Below are 25,767 nucleotides of genomic sequence, written 5' to 3' on the forward strand. Positions count from 1 at the left end.
CAGGAGAGGGTTCACCTGGGACTTGCCTTCTTTGTGCATCATATCAATAGCTGTCACTCCTGGGTACAAGCTTCCATTTCCATCCTGGACAGGAATGATGAAACAGTGGGGCCCTGAAGAAGCCATAGAGATCCTTTATTAAACTCTCTAAGATATGAATAAAACTTAACTCCTTTCCTGGAATGGCACCAAATGATTTTGATCCCCAAATTGCATGTAATAGGGAATAATGCCAAAATGTTATGATATATTTTATCATTGTATCTATTAAGGAGATAAAGTCATTACTGAAATATTTTTTACAAAATAAAAACAGCCCTGTAAAGCAGGTTTTCATTAGAAAGTACTCACTGAAAAAGTCACAGAAAAGAGAATTCTTCTAGTTTTTCATGGTGGTGACAAACCTTGTGATCTTCCATTTATGACGAGCTGGGCAAAAATAGCTGTGTAATTTCCACTCATGGCGTTTCCAATGTACATCTTCTGGGCATTTTCACATGGAGTGTCAATTACAAACTCCTACACAGAAAGGCCAGAGCTATAGAGTACATCTCTCTTTGTATGGCTCATTTCAACTTCTTGGGTCAATGCAATGAACACTGTAAAGTTAGCCCCACATCGTTGGGATTTTTCAGACAATAGAAATAGCTGGCTCAGCTTGGTGAAGGAAACACTGCTGTATTCTCTTTCCCTTCCACCTCCACTTCAAAAATGACTGAAATTAAAGTGATTTTTCACTGCATAATCCAATCAAGAAAATAAGTGGCCAATTTTCATTCATTCGCTTCCTCCATGTCTGAACTTTTAAAAAAAATGTCAGGTTGATGTGTATGCTGTTTGGCTGAGTCTGCCTGGCTTTAATGTATAAAGTCATCCTTCAATTATCAACTTTTCTCTCTAGACTACTTCATACTATGGTTTTTCACTTTTAAATAATCCAAAACAAAACCCCTACAAGCCTGGGTGATGTATATTAAGCTCTCCACATATCCCTCATCCCAAACACTCCAGCTGCAAGATTCTCAGGAAAGGAGGGAACATCCAATGATTTGCTCCTAGATGCATTGTTACAGGATTCACATCTGTGTGATTCCTTCTGTCTGTATCTCAGCAGATGTCAGTTCTCCACCTTTCCATCCACAAACCCTGGATGCCCCTGTACCTGTGAGTTGGGCCTTCATTTAAATAGCAATCAACCAATTAGTCAAACTGGGTCATGGTGGAGCCCTGACCTATTCCCGCCATTCCTTAGAATATCAACCCAGACAATTTCAATTGTTAAACACATCACTCATTAAAGACTTTGAATGATTGTTTCAGAATCTGCTCTGCCATTTTCCTGGCCAATGAATAGAGTAATTGAATGTTCCCAAAGAGTAGTTCCTATACCCAAGCCCTTAAAACAGAAGCATTTGCAAATGAACCTCTATCTTATTCAAGAAATAATCTTAGAATATCCCATGTAGTTTGTTTCCATAACATAGCCACGGATTACAGCTCCAAACAGTCTGAAACTAACACTGGCTGTGAGGAAAAGTGGGGAAAATTCATGGTTTTATTTCAGTTCCTGCTCAAAACTCCATCTTCTTTTTCCCACTCTCTAGAAGCCAATAAAAGAATCACAATGGAAATGCTCCCCTTCGCTTCTTGGCTCTCCTTAATCTTGCTTGCCACATGGGTTATCCTTAAACCTCTTGCCAAGGAGGGATGGACCCTACTGCCAGCTCTGAGCACAGGGTACCTGCTCTGGGTCAGAGAAACCAGGGGAAATGGCAGAAAGCTGAACCATGCATTTAATTGGAGTTGACAATATTGAAGATGTGGCTGTACTAAATCAACAAGCTATTGATCACACAAAGATTATCTCAGATTTCAGATTAAAAGTATAAAGACTGCATTTCCCTTCGGCCAAGAAATACAGTCTTGAGGCCTAAGAAAACATTCCCTGACATCTGTTTGTACAGGGAAATTTTTAACATGTGCAAGTGCTTTGCAGAAACATAAATGGATAAGTAGAATCTTTTTTAAGAGATGTCTCTGGAGGCCACCCTTGTCTTATCGGGCAAGTTAAGACTTTTCAAGGAGAGGAGGTACTTGAAACTGGGAGCAGTGGAAACAAACAATAATAAAACAACCTGTGTGGGTAGGAGGATGCTTATTGGGGGGGGGGGTCACTAGCCTGGCAGAGAAGGTCTGGTGGGACTGGGAAGACAGCAGGAAGCCACCCGTCCTGTGAACATCCGATACACCCTGGGAAAGAGGTTTGTCACTTCTGGCAAGATGCTTGATGTGGAAAGTTTGCATCAGCCAAGATGCTGGAGTTAAAACTGGATCTAAATAACACACACCATGTGTGCTGGTTACTATTATAATTATTTGTTGAAATCCAGCGTTACAAGCACTAAAATAAAAACAGCTTTGGCCAGAGAGCTCATAACCTCATTGATTTTTGTAGTTAGCATAGAATATAAAAATAAAGCTCTCTCTTACCTCTTAACTATCCATACAATTAGCCAAAAAATTTTAAAACCCTAAAAACAAAAACAAAAGAACCAACCCACAGGAATGAATAGCGAAAAAATGTAGGAGATTTTACTGTCCTGGAGGAAGGGAGGGCTCATTAGATATGCTTGAACATTTTAAAAGGGAAATGAAAGTGGAACAGGAACCTGATGAAGGGAGAAATCCATTCCCTGTCGCATCAGTTCTCAGTGCCTTGAATTTATGATGGGCTTGTTCCCTCCCCACCCCCAGGGGGACACAGCACCCACCAGAGTTTTCTCATCATTATAACTGCAACTCTGCAACTCCCTGTCGGCAAGTGGCAGCTGCTGAGGCCCACCAGGTAGCTAAATCATTTATGCTGTTTGGGGAACATGGGACCAACACAGAAAATTGTTTTTGTGGAAAAAAAAATAATTGCAAGAAGAAACAAATAAATAGGAATTGTGGATGGTTTTTCTCCCCCACTAATGGTAGAAAGGTGACCTCAATACCACAGCTTGGAGAGGACAAAACCCCAAAAGATATAAGCTCTGCAGGCCATCTTAACAGGGGAGCCACTCCGCAAGGACAAGAATGGCCACACTTGAACCTGAGCCATGCTCATTTACTGCATAACTATAGTTAGTTTCTTATCTTCTCTGAGCCCCAGTTTCCCTATCTGTAAAATCACATCTTTTTATATACAACTACAGGGCATTTGACACAATGTCACGTGTAGAGTACTTAACTTAGTGCCTAGCACATATGTGCTCAATTAACCCCTTAATATTGTGTTTAATGGATCACTGCTGGGGAAGAAGAAAGGATGCCATACAGAGGGAATTAGGAAGCCCTGGCACTGGGAGTGCTACCATACATAGTGGAGAAAACCAACAATGATCTCTCTTCCTGTCCTTTACCAGCTACTGTCAGGAGTGAAAACAACATGGCTTTTGGATGCAAAGAGCTTGGACCAGTGCCCAGTGCAGTGTAGGTGCTATGTAAATGTTGGCTGGTGTTAGAAGGTTGAGCTTAAGGTATACTTCTACTGCACCAGTTCTGAATCCAAGTTCCTCAGAGAAGCAAACACATTGGGTGTGAAGCTGAACTCAGAAAGAAGGATAATCTGCTCTGTACAGGTCACTTGCTGTCCTGAACAGTGGAACAAAAGACAGATTCCTCACCTGAGTAGTAAGGTCAAAGGCGGCTTGTGTCTGGATCACTTTCACATTGCTCCTGTGGCCTCTCTCAGTCATTGCAAACATCCCAGTTAGTTCTGCTCCTGTAGTTCACCAGATATTAGAAGGGAATTAACTAGTCAGGTGGCCTCGAACTGCAGACCTCTCAGACCATTAAGAATTTTGATGAGAAAGGGAGAGCTGAATTGGAGACAATTATAAAACGAGTCTAATGATAGTTGTTGTGAGCTTAACAATATAGCATACTTAGTATAATAATTTAAGAGATAGTCTTGAAATTCTCATTTAGAAAAAGATTTTCAGTGACTCCCATTCTGTCTTGCTTTCCTTTCCTTCAAAGCACAGACACACACGCACACCTCAGTACTATGCATGCTTAAAGCTCTCTTTAGAAGAAGCCATCTCTTAAAGTACATGCCATACCTTCAGTGGCTGCAGCCACTTAGTGACATGGTCAGAGCTTCCAAGATTCCTGACTGCACTGCCAAATAACCAATAAGTTACTCCACACTGGAAACAAGGACGATAGGAACCATTATTACCAACAGTCAGCAAGATCATGGCAACTAAACCCACTAGTCCAACTCCATCCAGGAAGCATCTGCTCAGTTCCTCAAAACTCACCTAGGCCCAGTAAGTGACAGGTTTCCACACCCCTCTCCTTCCTTGCCTGGCAAGCTCCAGCTGCCCTCTGCAGATGTCCTTGAAGTGTCTCTCTCTTGCAGAGTCCTCCCCCCAAGTTCATAGTTAGTCCTCTATTCTCAGGGTTGCCCAATTCACTGAATCAAATGACCTTTCTTAACTGTCTCCTTAGAATCTAGCTCAGTGCCTGGCACAAAAAAGACACACAACAGAGTTGGCACAAGCAATGGTGCAGTGATCCGAAACATTGATCAAGTTTTACACAGGTGAGTCCCGCCATGAGATACAGCAAATAGGGGAAGCTGATGAGAGAGGGATGCTGCAGAATGAGCAAGTAAACAGCTTGGGGTGAGATAGCCTGGTTAGGCTCTAGTTCCACTACAAGGTTGTGAGATCTTGGAAAAAAAAGACTCAGAATCTTAGTTTCTTCATCTGACAAATGGGATGAATAATAAGTGCACCTGTTCACTGAGCTCCACACACACAAGCTCATGGATTCTCTCAACAGCCTTGTGAGAAAAACATCATTATACCTACTTGCCAGAAAAAGGTGCTAAGGTTCAGAGAAGGAAGAGCCTGAAGGCCAAATCCTGAGAAAGAGGGAAGGGCTGAGATTCTGTACTTCATCAAGTTGCCATGAGAATTCAGTAAGAATCAACTGTCAGGCACTTTGCCTGGTCTTTCATAAATCCTGGAAAATTGTTTCTGAAAAGGAGGAGGAAGAAGAGGCAGATAGAGCAGGGCCATTTGAAAGAAGCAAGACAAATGATTGCAAAGACAGAATCATTTGCTGGTTTGTAAGTTAGCTTGCTTTCTCCCTCCTAGCCACACAACCCCAATTTTCCTCTAGGGACCTCTCCTCCCCTAGAATCAACCCAAGTAGTATGTGGGTGACACTGACACCACCCCAGGTTTAGGATGAGTCTGTGATACAGGACCAGCTAAGCTGCACCCATCCCCCTGGCCATTGAGGATGCCTGCCAGCATGGACCCGTGATCCACATGGGCCCATCCCAAGTGTCCACAGGGACACATGGTTCAACCACTGAGAAGGAGCAGCTCTCATTTTTTATGCAATAGAACCTGGAGGGCAGGAGGTCTAGCACTGCAGGCAGCCCTGTAGTCATGAGCTTGTGAATGAAACCAACATAACATATGGAGGATGAGGTAAGAGGAAGGAGACAGCCAAGAGGTGAGAGAGAGAGAGAGAGAGAGAGAGATAATCAGATTTCATACACCCGTACCTGAAGCCTGCTGCACCCTGGACTCTTCAGTAACAACAAATGCCTTTTTTGCTCAGGCAAGTTTAGATTGAGCTTTTTTTCTGGGATCACTGACAAATGAATGAGACACCTGCACCATATATGTATGATCAACCTGGTATTAACTTCATGAAATGGCATTTGCCCGACTCTACCATCTCTGACCAGCAAAAGCAGTCTGACATCAGGACAGGCAAACTTCACGAATCACATATGACATAGGAAGTGCTTTTCACTGGGAGAAACTTAAGTCTCTTGGGAAGATGCTTAATGCCCTGATCACTCAGCATGCTTCTCTACAGAATCACAGAGGGCACTACAAATTACAGTACTGATTCCAGCCAGGCAAATGGAATCAATCCAATCATACATATTTTTCCCTAAACCATCTTGGAACTCAAGTTTAAAAAAATATTTTGCTCAAACTAAAACAAGTTGAATTTTCCATCCCTAAATCTCTTTGGCTGGTGGCTAATGTGTTTTTTACAATATATTTCTTTTCTAGGTTTTAAATCCTTTCCTCTTATTTAGGCAGGGAGGAGAAAAAAGCCAAAATGTTTCATCCACATTTTAAAAGCTTCCATTCACTAGATGTATTAGTAGAAGCCTTGGGCTTGTTGTTTTGCAGAAAACTACACCAGTTACCAGAGCTGGCATTTGCATGACCCCAATCCACATAATCAGGTAAAATGTAGAGAGTTTTCCTCACTAAATCTACCTTCTCTGAATACAGGTAACCTGACCAAATGAGGCCAGGTGCAGGGGGAGCATCTGAGGGGGTCTGTGAAAGGAACCCTTGGCCTGATACACTTTCGGCAGGTGTCTCCTGGGAAAGCCATGGCCTCCACCCAGCCACAAAAAGGAGTCAGACAGGTAAGTGGTGGTGGCAACTCAGACTACAGTGGTCAATGAGAAGACAAGTGGATGGATTCAGGACTGGATGCTAGAGACAGAGCTGATGACATGGATTTGGGAAAGGAAGAAAGAGAATGTTCTAGGAGACACCTGGTCTTTAGCCTGAGTCACAAGGTAAATGGAGGTCCATTAATTGCAATTGGGCAGCTTGGAGGAGGAACCAGGAAGAACTAGGAGGAACTAGGAAGAAGACGCTGAGTCAGGGATGCTGAGGCTGACAGGAGAAGGGCATCCATCCAAAATATCCTTCTGAAAGGGCACTATGTCCACTGCTATCATCTCCACCCAGTGTCCTGTCCTAATTAGACCTCAGGGACAGGAAACTGAGAAGCCCATTTGCTCTGAGAGAAACTTGGAAAAGCGATAGAAAGGAAATTAAATCACCTAATCACAATTTTAACTTCAAACATTCCACCATTCGGGACAGTGCTTCTTTTCTTTCTCACTAATCTGGAGAAGAAAAAGGACAGCTGCAACATCTGGCTTACGAGGGAAGGACCACAGCACACCCAGCCCCAGCTGCAGCAGCCTCTGGAGGCCACAAATAGAGACACCAGGGACTGGGAACTGCAGTCAGGACAGACCAAAGGGGCCAAAGGATGAGCCTCAGAAGGGCCTTTTAAACCCCAAATGCTACTAGATGGCAAATCTGGTCAGCTAATGCAAGAATACAGATTGGTTTCAACTAAATCCACTAATGGAGCCACTACCTTGAAGACTGTTGGGAAGGGCTCCTGGCCATGTCTCAGGAGGTCACCCACCACTTACAAAGCTCCTGGCACATGCCAGGCAGGGCAGAGTTCATTGTAGGCATTATCACTTTAAATCTGTACACAGCCTATGAATGGACACTAGCAGTACCATCTTTACAGAAGAGAAAACTAAGGTGCATATATGCACACCAGGACCATGACCAGGAAGTCCTAGAGACAGAATGAGAGTCCAAGGGACTTGACTGCACGCCTGCCATGATGGGCCATGGAGATCCCTCAGGCATGCTAGAAGCCTGCCAGGACCCCAACTATGATGGGCCAGGCCCCTCCTCCACAAAAAACCCACAAAAGGGTCTCCTGATAAGCCTATGGGTGCATTAGGTGTTTGTCCATCCAAAGAGCAAGTGAGATGCCCTGAGGCACTGGAAGTGTTTTTTGAGACAATGGTGGCCCTAGAAAGGATATTGTATGGATTGATTTGTGTCCCATTTCCCTTAAAATTTCATATTTTGAAGACCTAACCCCCAATGTGATGGTATTTTGAGATGGGTGTGTGGGAGATAATTGGTGTTAGGTGAGGTCTAATCACCATGTGTGGGTGAGTGTCCTTAGAAGAAGAGAGAGAGAGAGACCAGCGCTTTTCTCCACAATGTGACAACACAGCAAGAGCATGGGCCCTGGGAAAGCCAGGTAAAGAATTCTAACCTGGACCCAACCCTACCAGCACCCTGATCTCAGGCTTCCCAGCCTCCAGAAATGTGGTAAAATAAATTTCTGTTGTTTAAACTGTAAATCTATGGTATTTTGTTAGGGCATCCCAGCAGACTAAGACAAATAGTAAGATGATTCAAAGAAGGAAAAAGAACAGTGATGTCATGAGGAAGGAGGGAAGGAAACAAGTTGTGTTTCTTTTGGGCTCAGAATCCTTCCAGCTTGCATCCATGTTTTGGATAGAAAATCTTGGGCTGGCTCCCAACCTGAAATGGGGATTCAAAGTCCCCAGTAAACAACGTCCTTTTCCCTGTCACTTCTCTGACATTCCTACCCTATCCCTGTGTGTCCTCTCAAGACCAGCACAACTCTGCCAACATGCGCGTGCATAAGTGCAACCACATTTGTTTAGAGCACTCAGGGAAACACGGAACCTCTGGATAAACACAGATCTGGAGAGAGAAAGAAAAAGGATTGAGGCCTACAGGGAACAGATGACTTTCATGAGTTGACACTGCTGTCCCACCCCACCCCCACCCCTAGTCAACAGCCAACTCCTGCAAAAAGCAGCTGCTCTTGGGCTGGTGGGGGGACCAGAGGACCACCTGACCCACCCAGAGCTGACAGGAGCTGTTCCCAGCCCACAAACCATGCACCCTCATGAACACTCTCCACCACCAACAAAGGGACAACCACAATCTCCAGGCCAGACTCAGGCACACTGCACAAGTTTCTCCAACTGCCTAGGATTTCCAAGCTCAAGAAAAAAATCTCCCACAATGACTGGTGTGTGAGGAAGAAACCAAAATTAAAAATTATAATTTTAATTAAGTATTTTATTATAAATATGTATATAAATAAAATAAACCTTGCCATTCTAGCCATTTTTAGTGTACAGTTCATTGGCATGAGTTACATTCACAATATTGTGCAACCATCACCACTGTCCAATCAAAAACTTCTTCATTATCCCAAAGAGAAATTCTGTATTCATACCTCAATAATTCCCCATTCTCCCTCCCCAGCCTCTGATAACTTCTACTCTGCCTTCTGAATTTGCCTGTTCTAGATAGTTCATATAAGTTGACTCAAACAGTATTTATCCCTTTGCCTCTGGATTATTTCAATTAGCATAATGTCCTCAAGGTTCACTCATGGGGTAGCATGTATCAGAACGTCATTCCTTTTTATGGCTGAATAATCATCTGTTGTATATAATACTGCATGTTGTTTATCCATTCATCTGTTTGTTTGTTTCCATCTTCTAGGTATTGTGAATAATGCTGCAATAAACACTGGCATACAAGTATCTGCTGCTACAGATTCGTTTTCAATTCTGTGGGATACACACCTTAGTGGAATTGCTGGGTCATATGGTGATTCTATGTTTAACCTTGTAAGGAATCCTTATACTGTTTTGATTTGACATATAGTATTTATATATTGATATCTACTATGTACTAAGAATGTAGGGGTAATAGTCCTCAAGAAGCTTGACCTCCAGTGATTCTAAGAAACCTAAAGTAACTAATCACATGAATAAATACAGAGATTCAAATGTGTACCTGTGATGACAGAAAAGTACAAAGTAGAAAGTGAGATGACAATGAGTAGATGGGATTTAAATCGTAGGCTTGAGAGGGGCTTCCCTGAGGGAAGGGCACTTCAGCTGGGACCTGAAGATGGGCAAGTTTACTTAGGCAAAGCAGGGAAAAGGCCAATTGAAGATGGCACAACGGTGTGCCAAAAAAACCAAAAGAAGCCCAGTGTGGCAAGAGTTCCACAGGAGGAGGAGAACAAAACAGAATGTGTCTGGAGAGGGGAGCAGGGTTCTATTGTGCAAGGACCATGGGCCATGTCCAGGATGGGAGGGTTTCCTAAAGAAGGGTGGGAAGGATTTTGAAGCAAGAGAGTGACGTTAACACAGAACCATTTCAAAGAATCATTTCTTAAAATCTGCTTGACTTTCCTTCTAAAAGATTCAGCTTTAAGACTTTTTAAAAACAATTATATTGCAAGGACCTGAGTTCGATCCCCGGTACCAAAGAAAAAAAAAGGATAAAAATGATTATATTGTGAAAATTTCCAAACAAAATAGACACGTATAATAACAACAATGACCAATTCATGGTTCATTAGATTCATCTCCTGCCTCATCCACTTTTCCTTCCTACACACAAGGTTATCTGAAAGTTTATCCCAGACATCTTATCATTTCATCAAGACATATTCCTTACACATCTGTAAGAGATAAAGACTCTTCTTCTAAACATAACTCTAAAACTTTTACCCCTCCTAAAAATATACTACAAATCCTCTAATATTGCCCAGTGTCTACTGTTCAAATTTCCCTAGCTGATGCATGGCTTTTTTTCCCCCTGCAATTTTCTGTCTGTACCACAATTGAAATAAAGATCACACATTGCAACTGGTTGACGTGTTTCTTAAAACTGCTTTAAATTGCTAGTTGCCCCTCCCGAATTTATTCAAACTCAGTGTAAATGATTGTAGGGTGATCACTGAATTTATACATGGAGTCAAACTGCATAGAACTACACACACACACATCTGAGTCTATGTTTAAAATGAGCGAAATCTGAATTAAGTCTGTGTCCTCACCTAACTATACTGTACCAATGTCAACTTCCTGGTTTTATATTGCATTACAACTGTCCAAGATGACATCCTTGAGGGAGACTTGGTAAAGAGTTCACATGACTCTATGCACTCTTTTTGTAATTCTCTGTAAGCAATATTGTTTCAAAATAAAGTTTTTAATTTTCAAAATAAAAAGGGTTTTAATTACTAAATATTGTGACTTGCAACAAGATAGATCAATCTTAACAATAATATCTAAGTCCAGAAAGTAAATCACAAATGATTATGACACTGTGTTTCTAAAATTATGATAAGTGAAAATAATTGATTATACAAATGTAATTAAGCTATATGAAAAGAAACTCAAAGGAAAATGAAACAGGATTAAGCACAATTGTTAAAGAGGAAGGCGAGGGCTGTGTTATGAGGCGCAGGATTTTACAAACACAAATCCCAGGGAGTGGACTGAGAACTCGGGTGCATTTTCACTCCCTGCCATGCAAAACAAGCATGAATTCTTGAAGGGCAGGGTCGGGGTGCCTCTCACCTTCACACCAGTGGCCACATCTGCCATTGAGAGCACTTCTTCTATGACAAGGGCTTGGCTAGCAACGTTCTCTGCCTGAAAACAGCACAGACCCAATGTTAAGGTTTTCTAAACTTTAAAATCCACATCTTTATAATTTTTATAATACATGCATGTTCCTTTTATAATAAACCACAGTAAAAACAATTTTTGAATTAAAAATAGCCCATCATTCTGAAGGACCCTAGTTAGCAAGACAGACTCCATATTGCTGCTTGACCCACCTGCCTGCCCTTTAGATGAACTCAGAAGGATGAAGCTTAGAAACCTCCTCCCCTTAGAGGGTCTCTTAGAAGCAACAATTAATCAACTATTGTTTTACAAATGTTTTAACGACAGGGCATTCAGCTTCTGTACCTTTTGCTTGCTTTGCTAGTTCTATCCCATAGGGGGTCCTAGAAACTGCTGGCCTCAAAGGTGTATAAAATATGTTAATCTCCCCAAGTCTAGACTGGAGTCCAATGCTGGGCTCGGTCCCGGTAATAAACTCCTGTGTGGATTTAATATCGGTTTCTGGTTGGTTCTTTGTCGCTGGGTGCAACAATTCTACGCAAATAAATGTTTCCATCTTTTTCTCAATGTGGACTTTTAGTCTCTGACCATATGTGCATAGGGTTTAAAGACTTTTCTTGCACCACAGGAAGTCAGCTGTATCCACACTGAGGCCAGCTTGGGGACAGATGCCCCTCAGGCTGTGCTTGGCCTTAACTGGGCTTGTCCCACCCCACCCCTGACCTCAGCATTCCCTGTGAGGGTTGGGCACCCTCGAGATTCTCCCAACTCCTCCCTCACATGTCCAGGTGATAGTGTTGATGTGAGCACAGAGGATTGATAAGGTTTGGGGACATTTTAAACACAAGAAAAGCAGTACTCTTCCCTTTCCTTTCTAGGCATAGTCTGTCTCTGGCCTTTAATGATTTAAAAACCACAAAATCCTAGTCCCTTTTTATTACATGATTCCCTCATTGTTCACAACATCAACAAATCCCAAACCTAGATAAACACTCTTCTCCTCTAGCAAAAAATGAATAAGATAAGGCTAAGACACCATCACTGTTTCATTTTAAAAATTCAGAGACAGCCAGCATTTCCTGAGAAGGTGATCAAACTGTGATTGTCCATTGTTGGAATGAATGTTATTTGTCTTCACTAATCAGCCTCTCTGAGACCCAACTGACAAAACCTATGCTAACTGATGTGTGTGCACATGTATCTGTGCATATATGCATGTTTGTGTATTTATGTGTCTACGTGTGCATGTCTGTGTATATGTTGTAATATTTATATCTGTATAAATGTGTGTGTGTGTACATGTGCATCTGTGTGTACAATGACTCACTGGCAGCAGGATGATAATCAACTTTCCTTGGCTCGCTCTCAGTTTCCATACCGGCTTAAGGTTTCTCACAAATGTATTCTATATTTTCCCCTCCCACTGGCTTTTATAATATTCTTCTCAAGCATTATTAATTTTATCAAACAGCAGACTGTCAAAATGTAGGACTCTTATTGTGGCTCCAACCCAATGCATCTTGTATTGGTTATTTCCTAAAATATCTCCAGGATCGAGCATTAGCCATTGAGTGACTCCAGCTTGGGCTCACACTGAGGAGTTAGTTACTAGCCAATAGTAAAAAACAACTGTAGCCAATATTTGCAGATTTGTTCAGAAGGCACAAATTTCCTCTGTTGCACAGTAAGAGATGGAAAAGCCCAGGCTAAGGGAGGCCGAATGACTTGTCTAACCAGAAACATCTAGTAAGTGGCTGGACCAGGATCAGAAACCAGATTCCAGATTCTTATCTGGATGTCTCATCACCACACCTCATTGCCCCTCATTATTAAGGATTCTAGGCAGCCCAGCCTTTATCATTGGGTCCTATTTGTACCACCAGCCATATTCCCAGAGAGCAGCTAACAAACCTGTCACCTTGCTATCTGCAGTCAGCACAACAAACCTTTGCTTGCCTTAAAGCACCAGACCCTGCTTTAGTCAAACCTAAATCATCAGAAGTACATAAATCACCCAGACTTTCCAACTGTAATGGTTTTCTTCATATTTCTTTTAATGTATATACTGTCATCGATGCAGAAGCATAATTTTGTCACTAGTAACATCCAAAACTGTGGTCATTTTTATTCACCAATTTGAAATAAATTGCAAGTACATTTGCTGAAGAACAACCCCAAATTTAGCCATCTTAGAACACTAGAAATTATTTATGACAACTACCTCCTTTCCCCAGGCTCTGCCCGAGACAGCCATCTTTGCTATTTGATCAGTTGCGAAATGCCAATAGAAGTTTGCCATCCATTAATGTTGACTTTAGCATGCATTTGGACTGGTCCATTTTCCAAGAAGTCAAACCAAAGTTCCAAAGCCAAAATTAGGCTTAATTTGATTGACTGCATTACTGGCATATATTTCTAACACCTTCTCCACATATAAATTCTCTCTTCTCTCCTACTTCTGACTGGTTAACTGTTTTTAATAAAATAAAGCTTAATATTGACAAGTTCTCTTCTCATTGAATTGGCAGCAGCAACTGTATGTTTATATTTATCATGATCAATCAATAATCAGCACATTTTCTTGCATATAGTTTTGCAGTATTCCTTTTATATCAATTGTTGCCTTCATTTACACTCGATATCTCCAGACCAAGCTCAATCTCCATATCACTATGTAGGTTTGTAGTGATTTATTCAAGCTTTTATTTTATCCTAACTTACAGCATATGCTATTTACACTTATATTTACACTATAAATCACACAGCAGGAAGATAGTTTTTCCTAAAATACATCCCTTTAACACCCTCCTCCATATAGTCAAACTCTGTGATATAATATTCCATTATAAATCCTGCAAAAGTGTATTTTTTGGTTTTATACAATCAGAAAGTCTGTAAAAGACATACACTTCCTTGACTAAAATCAACACAATTCAGAACTGCTTGGGTAGGCATAGTCTCGTCTTCCTCTCCCCTGATGTTGAAAGACCCACATGGTCCCCTTTGCATCCCATGGGCAACCTGTGTTTGATACCCAGCCAAGGGTTCTGAGCAGAAAGAGATTCCTTGTCTTCATTTTTAAATATTAGTCCAAAAATTTGCATTTTTGCTTCTTCTATCTTCCATTTGCAATTTTTAGTTTTGTCTTCTCAGTCCTACTGAATACATATTATGATGAGCTTCAAATCATTATAGAACATTTAGAAGCATCAGAGTAAAATGTACAAATACATGGGCTTCATGGATTCAGGCAAGGCTCTTGCCTTCTGGACTAACCATCCTGACCCTCCCTCAGAAAGATTCCAAGCCTGGTCACTTCTCACATCTCCCCCAGATGGTCTATTGCAATAGCTTCCCAACAGGACTTCCTGCTTCCACCCTGCCTCAAATGTTAGGCATCATAGTCTTTACTACTATAATTATTATCATTGTCACTCTTAAGGTAAAATTAGCCTCTAGTGAAATGCAGTGTGAGTGCATGAATTCTGGTCAGTTGACTAGCTATATCATACATCGAAGCCAGCCAAGATGAACCTTCCTCACCCCAACTCCAGCAACAGGTTCTCTCCTGTACCTCTTCAGTAAGTCCTCATCCCCTCAGGCAACCATATTTCTCTTTTCATCACTGTCCATCAGCTCTGCGTGTTCATGCACTTGCATATATGAAATTACACAATGTATCTTCTTTTGGATCTGCCTTCCCTCATGCAAATAAGGCATCTATGTTGTATATATCCACAGTTTACCTTTCTATGAATAATTTCCATCTATAAGTATTCCACAGTTTTTTGACTCTCCTATTAGGATGAGCACTGTGAATATTTCCAGTTTGAGGCTATTATAAACAAAGTTGATATAAACATTCTAGTATAAGACTTTGTGGACATATGCATCCATTTCTCTTTTGTTAATCCTTAAGAATGCCAGGTTGAAAAGTAGGCTTACATTTAGTTTTGTAAGAAAGTATCTTACATTTTTTGAAAAAGACTGTACTTTTTTTACACTCCTACCAACAATATAGTAGAGTGGCAGTTTCTCCACATCTTCAGCAGGATTGCCAGCCTTTTCCATTTTTAGCTATTCTGAAAGGAGTATTATGGCATCTCATTATTGTTTAAAGATGTATTTCTTTTTTTTTTTTTGGTACCAGGGATCGAACTCGGGTCCTTGTGCTTGCGCAGCAGGCAGTGAAACCACTGAGCTAAATCCCCGGCCCTAAAGATGTATTTTTCAAATGACTAAAACTGCTAAGCATATTCTCATGGTTTTTTTGCCACTCACAAGTGGCCACTCAAGTTTTTGCCCCATTTTAAAAAATGCATTGCTTGTCTTTTCATCATTGAGCTTTAGAGAGTCTTTTTATAGTTCTGGGTAAAAGAACTTGCATCTAAACACAAGTTTTTGTCAGATGTATGCATTGCAGATATTTTTCCTACTTTGTGGTGTGTCCTTTTTATTCTCTTAAATGATGTTTTTTGATGAACAGCAGTTCTTAATTTTGATTTTAAAAACGTACCACTTTTTGCTTGTACACGTTCAGCTTGAGGGAGTCCTTGCTAAGAAATCCCTATCTATTCTAAAGTCAAAAAGACATTCTCCTTTGTTCTTCCATAAACTTTGTAATTTTAGAATTTGTGCGTAAGTGTATAATACACTTCAATTTTTTTTTTTAACTGTGGATTAAACCTATGACCTGCACTTGCGAGGCAGGCACAGCACCACTGAGCTAAATCTCCAGCCCCACCTTCAAATTAGTTTTGCGTGTAGTGTGAGGTAGGCATCAAGGTTAACCTTTCTTCTATATGTTTTTTTAGTTGTTCCAGCACCATTTGTTACAAAAACATTTCTTTTCTCATTAAATTGCCTTGGAAGCATTGTAAAACAAAATCAATTGAACACATATGTGTGGACTTCTTTCAAGACTCTCCATTCTGTTCCATTGATCTATTTGTCTACTAATACCACATAATCTTGAGTAGCTTTATAATAAATCTTTAATTCATGTGATTAGAGTCCTCCAACTTCATTCTTTTTTAGAATCATTTTAACTATTCTAGGTACTTTGCATTTCCATATATGTTTTGAACCTGTAAATTTTGATGAAAGCATTATGATATTTTAAAAAATAAGCATTACATTATGCCTCCCTCTCCATCCTCCCAATATAATGAAAACTTTCAATGACTCCAGTTACCATTGTAAGAAAATCTTAGCCTATCATTAACCTCCATGTCTGGCCCTTATTTTTTTTTTTTTTTCTTGTTCCTGGGGCTACAGAATAGGGCATTTGCACAGTGCTAGGTGCACTCAGTAACAAAGGCTGTAGCCATGTATTTCTATTTCCCTCAGGGGCCTTTCACTCCTACAGAAAATCCCAGTGTAAGTCTGATAGAAGGTGATATTTCTCATTCATGATAACATTATTTGCAGTGTTCTGACAATATAGGATTTTCCAAATTCCTGGCTCAACTTTGATATCTCTTTTCTTAACAACACATGCTTCCTACCAAATATTGAGCTGCTGGAGAAATTTTTATAATTACTAGTGTAATCTCACAATTAGTCAATATTAGAAGGATGTAATTATGAATATATCTTTATTGACATTACCAGCTTGATGTATAAGCTTACTTTTCTGAAAACAGAAAGTAAAATAATTTATATTAATTTTAATGGAAATTAATAGTTGCTTATAAGTTTTACCACATGAAAAAATTTTATTCCAGTTATTTTGCATTATAAAAGATGAATGTACACCTATTTAACAGCTCGATAGTCAAACAATAATTTCACTAAGTGTTCATTGAACACCTTGTATGTGGCCAGGTATTGCCTGAGCAACTTAACATGGGATATGACATTTTATCTTCACATCAACCCTTTAGGCAAGTACAACTGTCATCCACATTTTGCAGAGGAAACTGAGACTTGACAAAGGTAAGAAATCTGTCCAAAGCCATAGGATCCTCAGTGAAGGACACAGACACTTAGCTCTCTGATTCCAAAACCAGAAACCTATAACTTCGGCAAAACAGTAAGAACATTGTACTATGACCACCCCATTTGGATTTTTAAAAAAATACATAAATACATATGCATCGAAAAAGACCAGATTGGTTTTTATAAGCCTGTTGTTACCAGTTATCTTTGAGTGATGGGATGTGTGTGTGCACATTTGTGTGTGGCCTATATGTATTTTTAATTCTCTTCTAATGAAACTTCATTACTCTGAGGGATATTGAGGAGTTTTTAGTATTTCTCCGAGTGTCTACAAATCTTTGTATAGTCTTCATTTGTAACTGACTCAGTTCTTCAAGCCTCCCAGCACCAGTAGGAGGTAGAGAAGCAGACTTGAAAAACTGTTAAGAACCAAGCTGACTCCAGTGCCAGGAAACAGAGGAAACAGCACAATGTTTCAGGCCAACTGTGGTCCAGAAGTCATGGCTCCACCTGGACATGGTCACTGCTAGCCAGCATGGATGCTAACAGTACCTAATCCATCTGCATCATGCTTCCCGCCTACTCAGAGGCCCTACGGGGAGATTCTGATGGCTGAGCTCAAGTCATATGCCCAAGTCCAGCTTTGCCCTGTACCAGGAAGGGAACCTACAGTGCTATCCACAATCTGTGGATAGCCCCAAAAATGAAACCTCATTCTCATCCCTTGTAGTAAGGATGGCCTCTCCCCAGATTAGGACAGCCTTCCTCTACCATCACATAGACATATGAGATTACTGTTGACTCTGTGCAGGCTCCTGTGGCCAAATCTGCCCTGCTTTCCCAGGAGAACTGCTTTTGCCAACAGCCCCTCTTTTAGCCACTTCCCTGTGATGATCCACACTAGCTCTGGTCCAACAAATTGTGGACATTTGGAAGACAGAGGTTGTCTCTTACTTATTTTGGGTCATGAAATTGAATTCTTCCAGGCTTCTGTTCTTTCCTCATCACAACAGAAACACCATATGGGATGGAATTTCACTGCACACAGGCTGTGAAATCAAGCAGAACTGGTTTGAATCTTGCCTCTGCTCTTCTCACCATTTAACTTTAGATGAGTTACTTTTTCTCCTATGCATTAGCCCACTGTCCTATCATACTTACTTTGTAGATTTGCTAGCAGGATTTAATAAGATCATGGATGCAAAATGCTTGTTGGCTTTCTTTGGCTTGTAGCCTACCTCTCTAATCACTCCTCCCCAATCTCTTCACCAACCCATCACCAGCCAGTGTCAGTCCTTAGGCCTCCTCTTTTCTGTCAACACACATGCCTTGGGGATCCACACAACCTTGTGATTCTTAATTTATCTCCATGATCATGACTTCCCATACCTTGCACTTAAACATTTCAAAATACTAGTTACATCCAAAGTTTAACTCTTACATTAACCTCAAATCTCTTTAAATATTCTCTTTAAGTCTTTGACCATTTCTTAATCTAGTTGTTTGGTTTTTGTCATTGAGTTGTAGGAGTTCTGGCTCTATTCTAGACATCAACCCTTTATCAGGTATATGACTTGCAAATATTTTTTTTGTATATCCTTTTATTGGTACATTTTAGGTGTACAATATAATGACATTCATTATTGGAGATATGCACCTTTACATACTCTCTTGGCTCTTGTTTTTTCCACTTTCCCCTCCCCTCCCTTCAACCCCTCCATCCCACCATATTTACAAAGACTTTGTTTCCTTTTTTTCATTTTCTCAAATTAATTCCATTCCATTCACTTGCAAATATTTTCTCCCATTCCATGGACAGTCTTTTCACTCTGTTGATAAGCATCCTTTTGTCTTAGTCCATTTTGTGCTTCTGTCACAGAACACCTGAGATGGTAATGTGTAAAGGACAGAGGCTTGTTTCTTATAGTTCTGAAAGCTGGGAAGTCTAAGGGTGAGGGCCCACATCTGGTCAGTGTCCTCTTGCCACAGCATCTCATAGTGAAAGGCACAAGGACAAAATAGGATGTGGTGGGAGACCAGGGTGGCCAAGGTCATTCTCTTATCAGAAACCCACTCCCATAACACCATTAATCCTTTATGAAGGCAGAATCCTGGTGATTTAATCACCTCCTAAAAGGTCCACCTCTCAACACTGTTGTGTGGGGCATAAGTTCCCAACATATAAGCTTTGAGGGACAGATTCAAACAATAGTGCCCTTGATAAATAAAAATTTCTAATTTTAATGTTGTCCAATTCATTTTTTAGATAAATTTTTATTAAATTTTTTCAAATTGTTTAAGGTAACTTTTATCTTTTTCTAAAGCTGTTCTTTTGTTGTCATATCAAATAAATCATTGCAAAATTTGATATCATAAAGATTTTCCCTTCATTTTCTTGTAATAGCTTAATAGTTTTAACTCGTACATTTAGATCTTCAATCAATTTTGAGTTAATTTTTGTGTATGTTTTATATACCATATACAATTGTCTTAGAACAATTTCTTGAGTGTATTGCCCTTTCCTTATAGGAATTCTCACTGGAAATCACTGTCTATATATAGAAAGTTCCATTCTGGGTATTTCCAGTCAGGGTCTTTCCATTCTATTGTTCTATGTGTATGTCTTTATGCCAGTACCATACTGTTTTGATTACTATAGCCTTGTAGTAAGTTTAAACCTCCAAATTGTTCTTCATTTTGAAGATTGTTTTGGCTATTCAGGGTCCTTTGAGATTTCATGTGAGTTTTAGGATGGATTTTTCTATTTCTGAAAAAAAATACCTGCTGCCCTGTATCTGTCTTTTACAAATAGTATTTACAGGTAGTATTAACATCTCAACCATATTAAGCATTCCAATATATGGATGCTATCTATTTATTTGTGTCTTCTTTAATTCTTTCAGGCATTTCTTATTCTCAATTTATAAGTCTTTCATACCCTTGGTTAAGTTTATTCTTCAATATTTTATTCTTTTTGATGGTATTGTAAATAAAATTGTTTTCTCAATTTCAGTTGTTCATTGTTAGAAAATAAAAATGCAGCAATCCCAGCACCCAGGAGGAGGATCCCTGGCTGCCATTCCACCCCTCCCAGGGCAGAGAATGTGAGCCAATCCCAGTGCCCAGGAGGAGGCTCCCTGGCCACCATTCCACTGCTCCCAGGGCAGAGTAGGTGAACCGCGCAGGCACCAGCAGCACCCCCACCCCATGGAAATGAGAAGACATGTAAACAAGCCTCAAAAACAGACTTCCAGATCACCTACAGAAACCCCAAAGGGAAACAAGATGGAACAATCTGAACAATCTGATACTCAACCACCTGAACTGGCAACAAAAGAGGATCTGGAAAAAATGAAATCAGAAATAATTTCTCACATAAACAGCAGAGATTGTGCCCATAGTGCAAGACATGATTAATGAATCTAGGGAGGACATAGATAAAAAAAATAGAGGAGCTGAGGAACATGATGGAATCCCAACATAGGAAACAAATGGAATGCATAAAACAGATGCAAACAGATTTCCAGGAGATTAAAACTCCTTTGAAAAACTACACAGCAGAATGAACCAATGTGAGGACAGAATTTCAGATATAGAAGATAAGATTGCAATTAGTGACCAGGAAAAGAAAAATTGCTTTAAAATTGTAGGGGACCACAAGAAATCAATCCAGCAGTGGCTAGATGATGCAAAGAATAACACAAGACTGATTGGAGTCAATGAAGAAACAGGAGAGAGTGCAGATGACATTAAAAAAAACTGCTCACAGAAGTGATGGCAGAAAGCTTCCCAAGCAGAGGAAAAGAACATGACATACAGATAAGTGAGGCATATAAGACTCCAACTAGCCTTAATCAAAAAAAATATACACATAGGCACATAATAGTTAGGAATCCCAAAACCCAACAGAAGAACAAAATTCTACAAGCAGTGAGAGAAAAGAAACAAATCACATACAAAGGAAACCCCATGAGAATCACAACAGACTTCTCAATGCAAATCCTCAAGGCAAGAAGACCTTGGAGTGATGTATTTCAAGCCCTAAAGGAAAACAGCCTCCAACCCACATTGATATACCTTGCAAAACTATCTTTCAAAATTGATGGAGAAATAAGATACTTTCATGAAAAAGAGCACCTTAGGAACTTCATGAATACCAAACCAGCACTCCAAAAAATTTTAGACAATACCCTAGGAAAAGACAATGAGGATCACAACCCCAGGAACCCCAGCAGAATGAATCTGTTGGGCATGACAAATAAAATGCAAAGGGGGCGAATCCAACAAAAAGAAAAAGTCATGACAAGGCTTTTAAAACTTTTAACTTCAACTCCCTAATGAGTGTATAACTCAATCTTGTTATTGTACTGATTAGTATTTTTCTGGTTCTAGTGTTGCACACCTTTCCTTGTGCTGTACTGGCTATTTATCATCTTCTTGTGTCTACTTTTTAATTGGGTTGTCTGTTAATGAGCTGTAAAAGTTCTTTGTATATTCTAGTCATAGGTTATATGCATTGTAAATATGGTCTGTTTAAGAACTACTTTTCATTTTAACAATGTCATTTAAAGTTCTAAATTTTGATGGAATCTCATTTATCAATTTTTTTCTTTTATACATCATGTTTTTGTATCCTAGGAAGTTCTTGCCTATCCTAAATTCATAAACATTTTCCCTTATAATTTCTTCTTAAAGTTTTATAGTTTTAGTCTTTCATATTTAGGTTCATAGATCCTTTAAGTTATTTTTATGTACAGAGATAAAGGGTTGAGGTTAATTTCTTATATACGGATACCAGGTGTTCTAGTGCCATTTGCTGAAAACACTATCTTTTCCTCTGCTCTTGAATTGAGTTTATATTCTATAAAATGTTAATGTTAAATAATCTTTCAAAACTCAGTGGACCATATATGTGTGGTTCTATTTCTAGATTCTCTGTTTTATTCCATTGATCTATATGTCTTTCCTTACACCAACACTGCCTTGATTACTGTAGCTTTAGAGGAAGTCTTAAAATTAGGTACTAAACGTCTTCCAACACTTTTTTTTCTTTTTCTTTTTACTTTTCTAGGTCCTTTGTACTCCTACATAACTTTTAAATTTCAATGTCCAATTCTTCATTTATAGCAAGTATACATAGACCTGAATTTTTATATATACCTTGTGTTTTCTAATCCTGGTAAACTCAAATACAAGTTCTAGGGGCTCCTAGATATTTCTTAGTATTTTCTCTGTGGATGATCATTTCATCTACATATAAAGATTTTGCTTCTACCTTGCCAATCTGATCCTAATTGTGTCATTTTATTGTCAGACTATTTTGGTTTAGGCCTTTGTTTCAAAGTTTAATGGACAGATGAAGAGTAGACATATCTGCCCTTGTTCCCCACCTTAGGGAGAAAGCATTGTAGCTTCTCCATTCATATAAGGCGTTTTTGCTGGAAGTATGGAGTACATGTCTTTGATCTGTTGAGAAGGTTCTGTTTTACTTCTAGTCTCCTGATAGTTTTACCATGAACAGCTGTAGAATTTAGTCCAATACTTTTCCTCCAACTACTGACAGGATCATATGGCTTTTTCCTTTCCTCTGTTAAAATGATGACTTTTGCGGGTGGATCTTCCAGTGCTGAACCAACACTGCCATCCCTGTAATAAAACCACTTTCTACATCCTGCCAGATCTGACTTCTAATAGTTTGTTTTGTTAAACAAATTTCTATCTATGTTCATAGTTTTTTCTTCTATTATCTTTATCCAGTTTTAGGATCAGCACAATGTTGATTTCCTAAAATGAGGGGAGAAGTGTTCCTTCTTTTTTCTGCTTTAATTGTTTGATATAATGCATCAGTTAAAACGTATATGAGCCTGTGGTTGTCATATAGGTAGGTTTTCAAGCTAGGAATATACTTTCTTTAATAGGTGCTATTCAAATTTTATATTTCCTCCAGAGTTAGTTTCATTAATTTGTTCCAAGGTACGTCTTAGAAGTTGTCAAATTTATTTCCAAAAAGATTTTTGTAATATGCTTTCTATATCCTTTTAAATTCTGTAAAATCTGTGGTAATGTCTCCTAGATCTTGATATTGTAATTTTAAAAATGTATAATTGATATTGTGTAATAGGAAGAAAAGGTCTAAAGGAGCAGGGGAAGTGGGAGGGGTCGGGGAAAGGAAAGAAGGGAAAAGAAAAAATATGAGAAAAGGAAAAAAAATGGAAACAAAGTCTTTGCAAATAGGGAAGGGTGGAGGGGGTGAGGGGAGGGCAGGTGAAGGGGAAAAACTAAGAACCAAGATACTCATATAATGGTACAAGATCCCAAAGATGAATGTAACTGTATTTTATACCTAAAAGCTACCAATAAACTTAATGGGGAAAAAAAAAACTTTCATACCCATTAAGGAAAATTTTTTTAAAAAAAGAAAGAAAATAAAAATGCAAATTATGTCTACATGTTGATTGTCATCTTGCAATTTTTCTGAATTCATTTATTAATTCTAGCAAATTTTTTAATGGAATTACTAGGGTTTCTCTATATATGAAACTATAACATCTGCCAGCAGAGACAATTTTACTTTTTTTCCTTTCTGATTTATTATGTTTTACTTTTACCTGTAGTGTCTATTACCATCTGATGTACCATAAATTTATTTATTTGTTTAATGTCTGTCTCCTCCCAGAGTAAAATGTAAGCTTCACATAGACAAGGGGTTTTTGGGGGGAGGGGTACTAGTTTATTCACTACCCTTTGAACAGAGTCTGCTTATAGCAGAAGTTCAATAAATAATTATAAAATCAATGAATCAGCTCACTTGGCATGTAGAAGGGACTTAACAAATGGTAGCAAGTAACAATTATTGTCATTTTTATATAGTGCTTCTTTGCAAGATTACTAATGAAGCATTAAAATGAAAGTATTTCATTATGCAGAATAGTCACTGTGTCAAAAAATAAATAGGACCATGAGTTCAGCTGCACTGGCATTCCTGGGAAGGTCCCAAATCACTCCCTGGCATGTCCTTTCAAGTAATCCCTCTGGCCATCACAGATGACAACACAGTGCAGGCGCCAGTTTACACTGAAAGAGTTCTATAAACAGACAACTCCATCCTGCCATCTCTGCTCAAATCCCCCACAGTGTCCCATGGGGTCAGGGCTGGCCCAGCCTGAGTGCAGGCCAAGTGGACAGTGTCCAAGTTTGTGGAGCTGGAGCTGGGACAGAGACTCCTGCCAAAGGCAGCACAAAAGACCAAGAGCTGGGGCAGCCTGTCACAGCCCACTAGGAAAAGCCTGGGTTCCAGGACAAACAGAAGCCAGAGGGCCAAGGATGGAGCCAAGGCCAGGATAACTGAGCCAAGAACTCAGAGTAAGCAGATCAGAACCATTGCTGGGACTGAGGGGGGCAAGGGGTATACACGGTCATGGTCTGCAGAACCAATCGGGGCTGATGCTGGTATCTGTGGGCAACAAGGTAGAGCCTGGCCAGGATGGGCTGCCATGAAGGACCAGAGGCAGATAGGCATCCTCAGCCTCATGGCATGATTCCTGCTCAGCTAATTTTCTGCAATGGACCCACAGCTTAAATATAAGTGCTTCCTGGGAAAGGCTGTTTCTTTTCTCAGGAGTTAGTCAGGAAAGCAATTATTTTCCCCATTCCCAGATGCCTTCTAAGGCAAGCTGACTTAGAATATTAGTCCATTATTGATCTGATCATCCATCCGGCATCACTCTATGCATGAAAACAAAAACACACTCCAAACTGATATTGTCCAAAATTCTGATCAAAATAATAGGTAATTATAATAAAGGTAATAGAAATATAAAGCCCAATCTTCTTCTACTTCCCTTCCAAGCTGCTGAGACTGAGTTTCCTGAAGAAACTGGGGATAAATTAAATCAGTGATTCTCAAACTTTATGATCTCCTTTATTAAAACTTGTGAAGTTTCCAAAGAGCTCTTGTTTATGGAGATTATATCTACTAATTTACCTTTTTGGGAAGTAAAAGTGAGAATTTTTAAGTCATTTATTTATTTTTTAAAAACAATAACCTCATTACATGTCAATGTAAATGGTATAATTTTTTTAAAATAACCGTAATTTCTAAAACCAAAAACAATCACTTGAAAGAATGGCTTTTACTTTTTTTGCAAATTGTATTAATATCTGGCTTAATAGATGATACCAAGACTCACCTCTATCTACATTTATACTCAGTCTGTTATGATACATTGTCTTCATTGACGTTTATAATGAAAATCCAGTGTCGCACACAGGTAGCTGGGCATCTACCTTTCAGGTAGAACCTGAAAAAGGTCTTTGAGGACACCCAGGGGTCCTCATACTTTGGAATCACTAGTATAGGTAATTATGGTACCACCATGCCCCCTGTCCCATGTGGATCATGGGATGGGGGGAGCAGGGCTCAGGATGGGAGAGAAGATGGTTATGGTGGGGAGGGATGGAGCAGTGAAGGTGTGGGTGCCTCATTATCCAGGTATCTGTCCCCAACCCCCTCTACACTACAAGAGCAACCTGAGCTCATCTGGGTCTCTCCTGGGGAAAAGGAGTGTTGATATGGAAAGTCCCTCTGACCTAACCTTGAGCCATGATTGCTAGAGGCCAAGTGCTGAATGCTAGCAATTTTGGTGAAACAGTACAGGGTACCAGAAAGGAAATGCAGCATAGCAGGACTCAAACTCAGATGCACA

The 25,767-nt window shown here is 39.7% G+C and overlaps 1 protein-coding gene across 1 annotated transcript in view; it reads right to left on the minus strand.

Moving 5' to 3' along the window:
• Positions 1 to 11,225, minus strand: part of Acoxl (acyl-CoA oxidase like) — a 352,250-nt gene extending 341,025 nt beyond the window's left edge. Inside the window, 7 exon segments of the mRNA XM_087201767.1 lie at positions 27 to 113; positions 405 to 519; positions 3,669 to 3,766; positions 3,826 to 3,863; positions 4,102 to 4,193; positions 11,072 to 11,146; positions 11,220 to 11,225. Of these exon segments, the coding sequence (XP_087057893.1) occupies positions 27 to 113; positions 405 to 519; positions 3,669 to 3,766; positions 3,826 to 3,863; positions 4,102 to 4,193; positions 11,072 to 11,146; positions 11,220 to 11,225 (511 nt within the window).
• Positions 11,226 to 25,767: the final 14,542 nt, after the last annotated feature.

This window comes from Heterocephalus glaber, unplaced genomic scaffold, assembly GCF_053883595.1.
Source record: "Heterocephalus glaber isolate CG9 unplaced genomic scaffold, H.glaber_assembly_v1.0 deba00000470, whole genome shotgun sequence".
NCBI lineage: Eukaryota > Metazoa > Chordata > Mammalia > Rodentia > Bathyergidae > Heterocephalus > Heterocephalus glaber.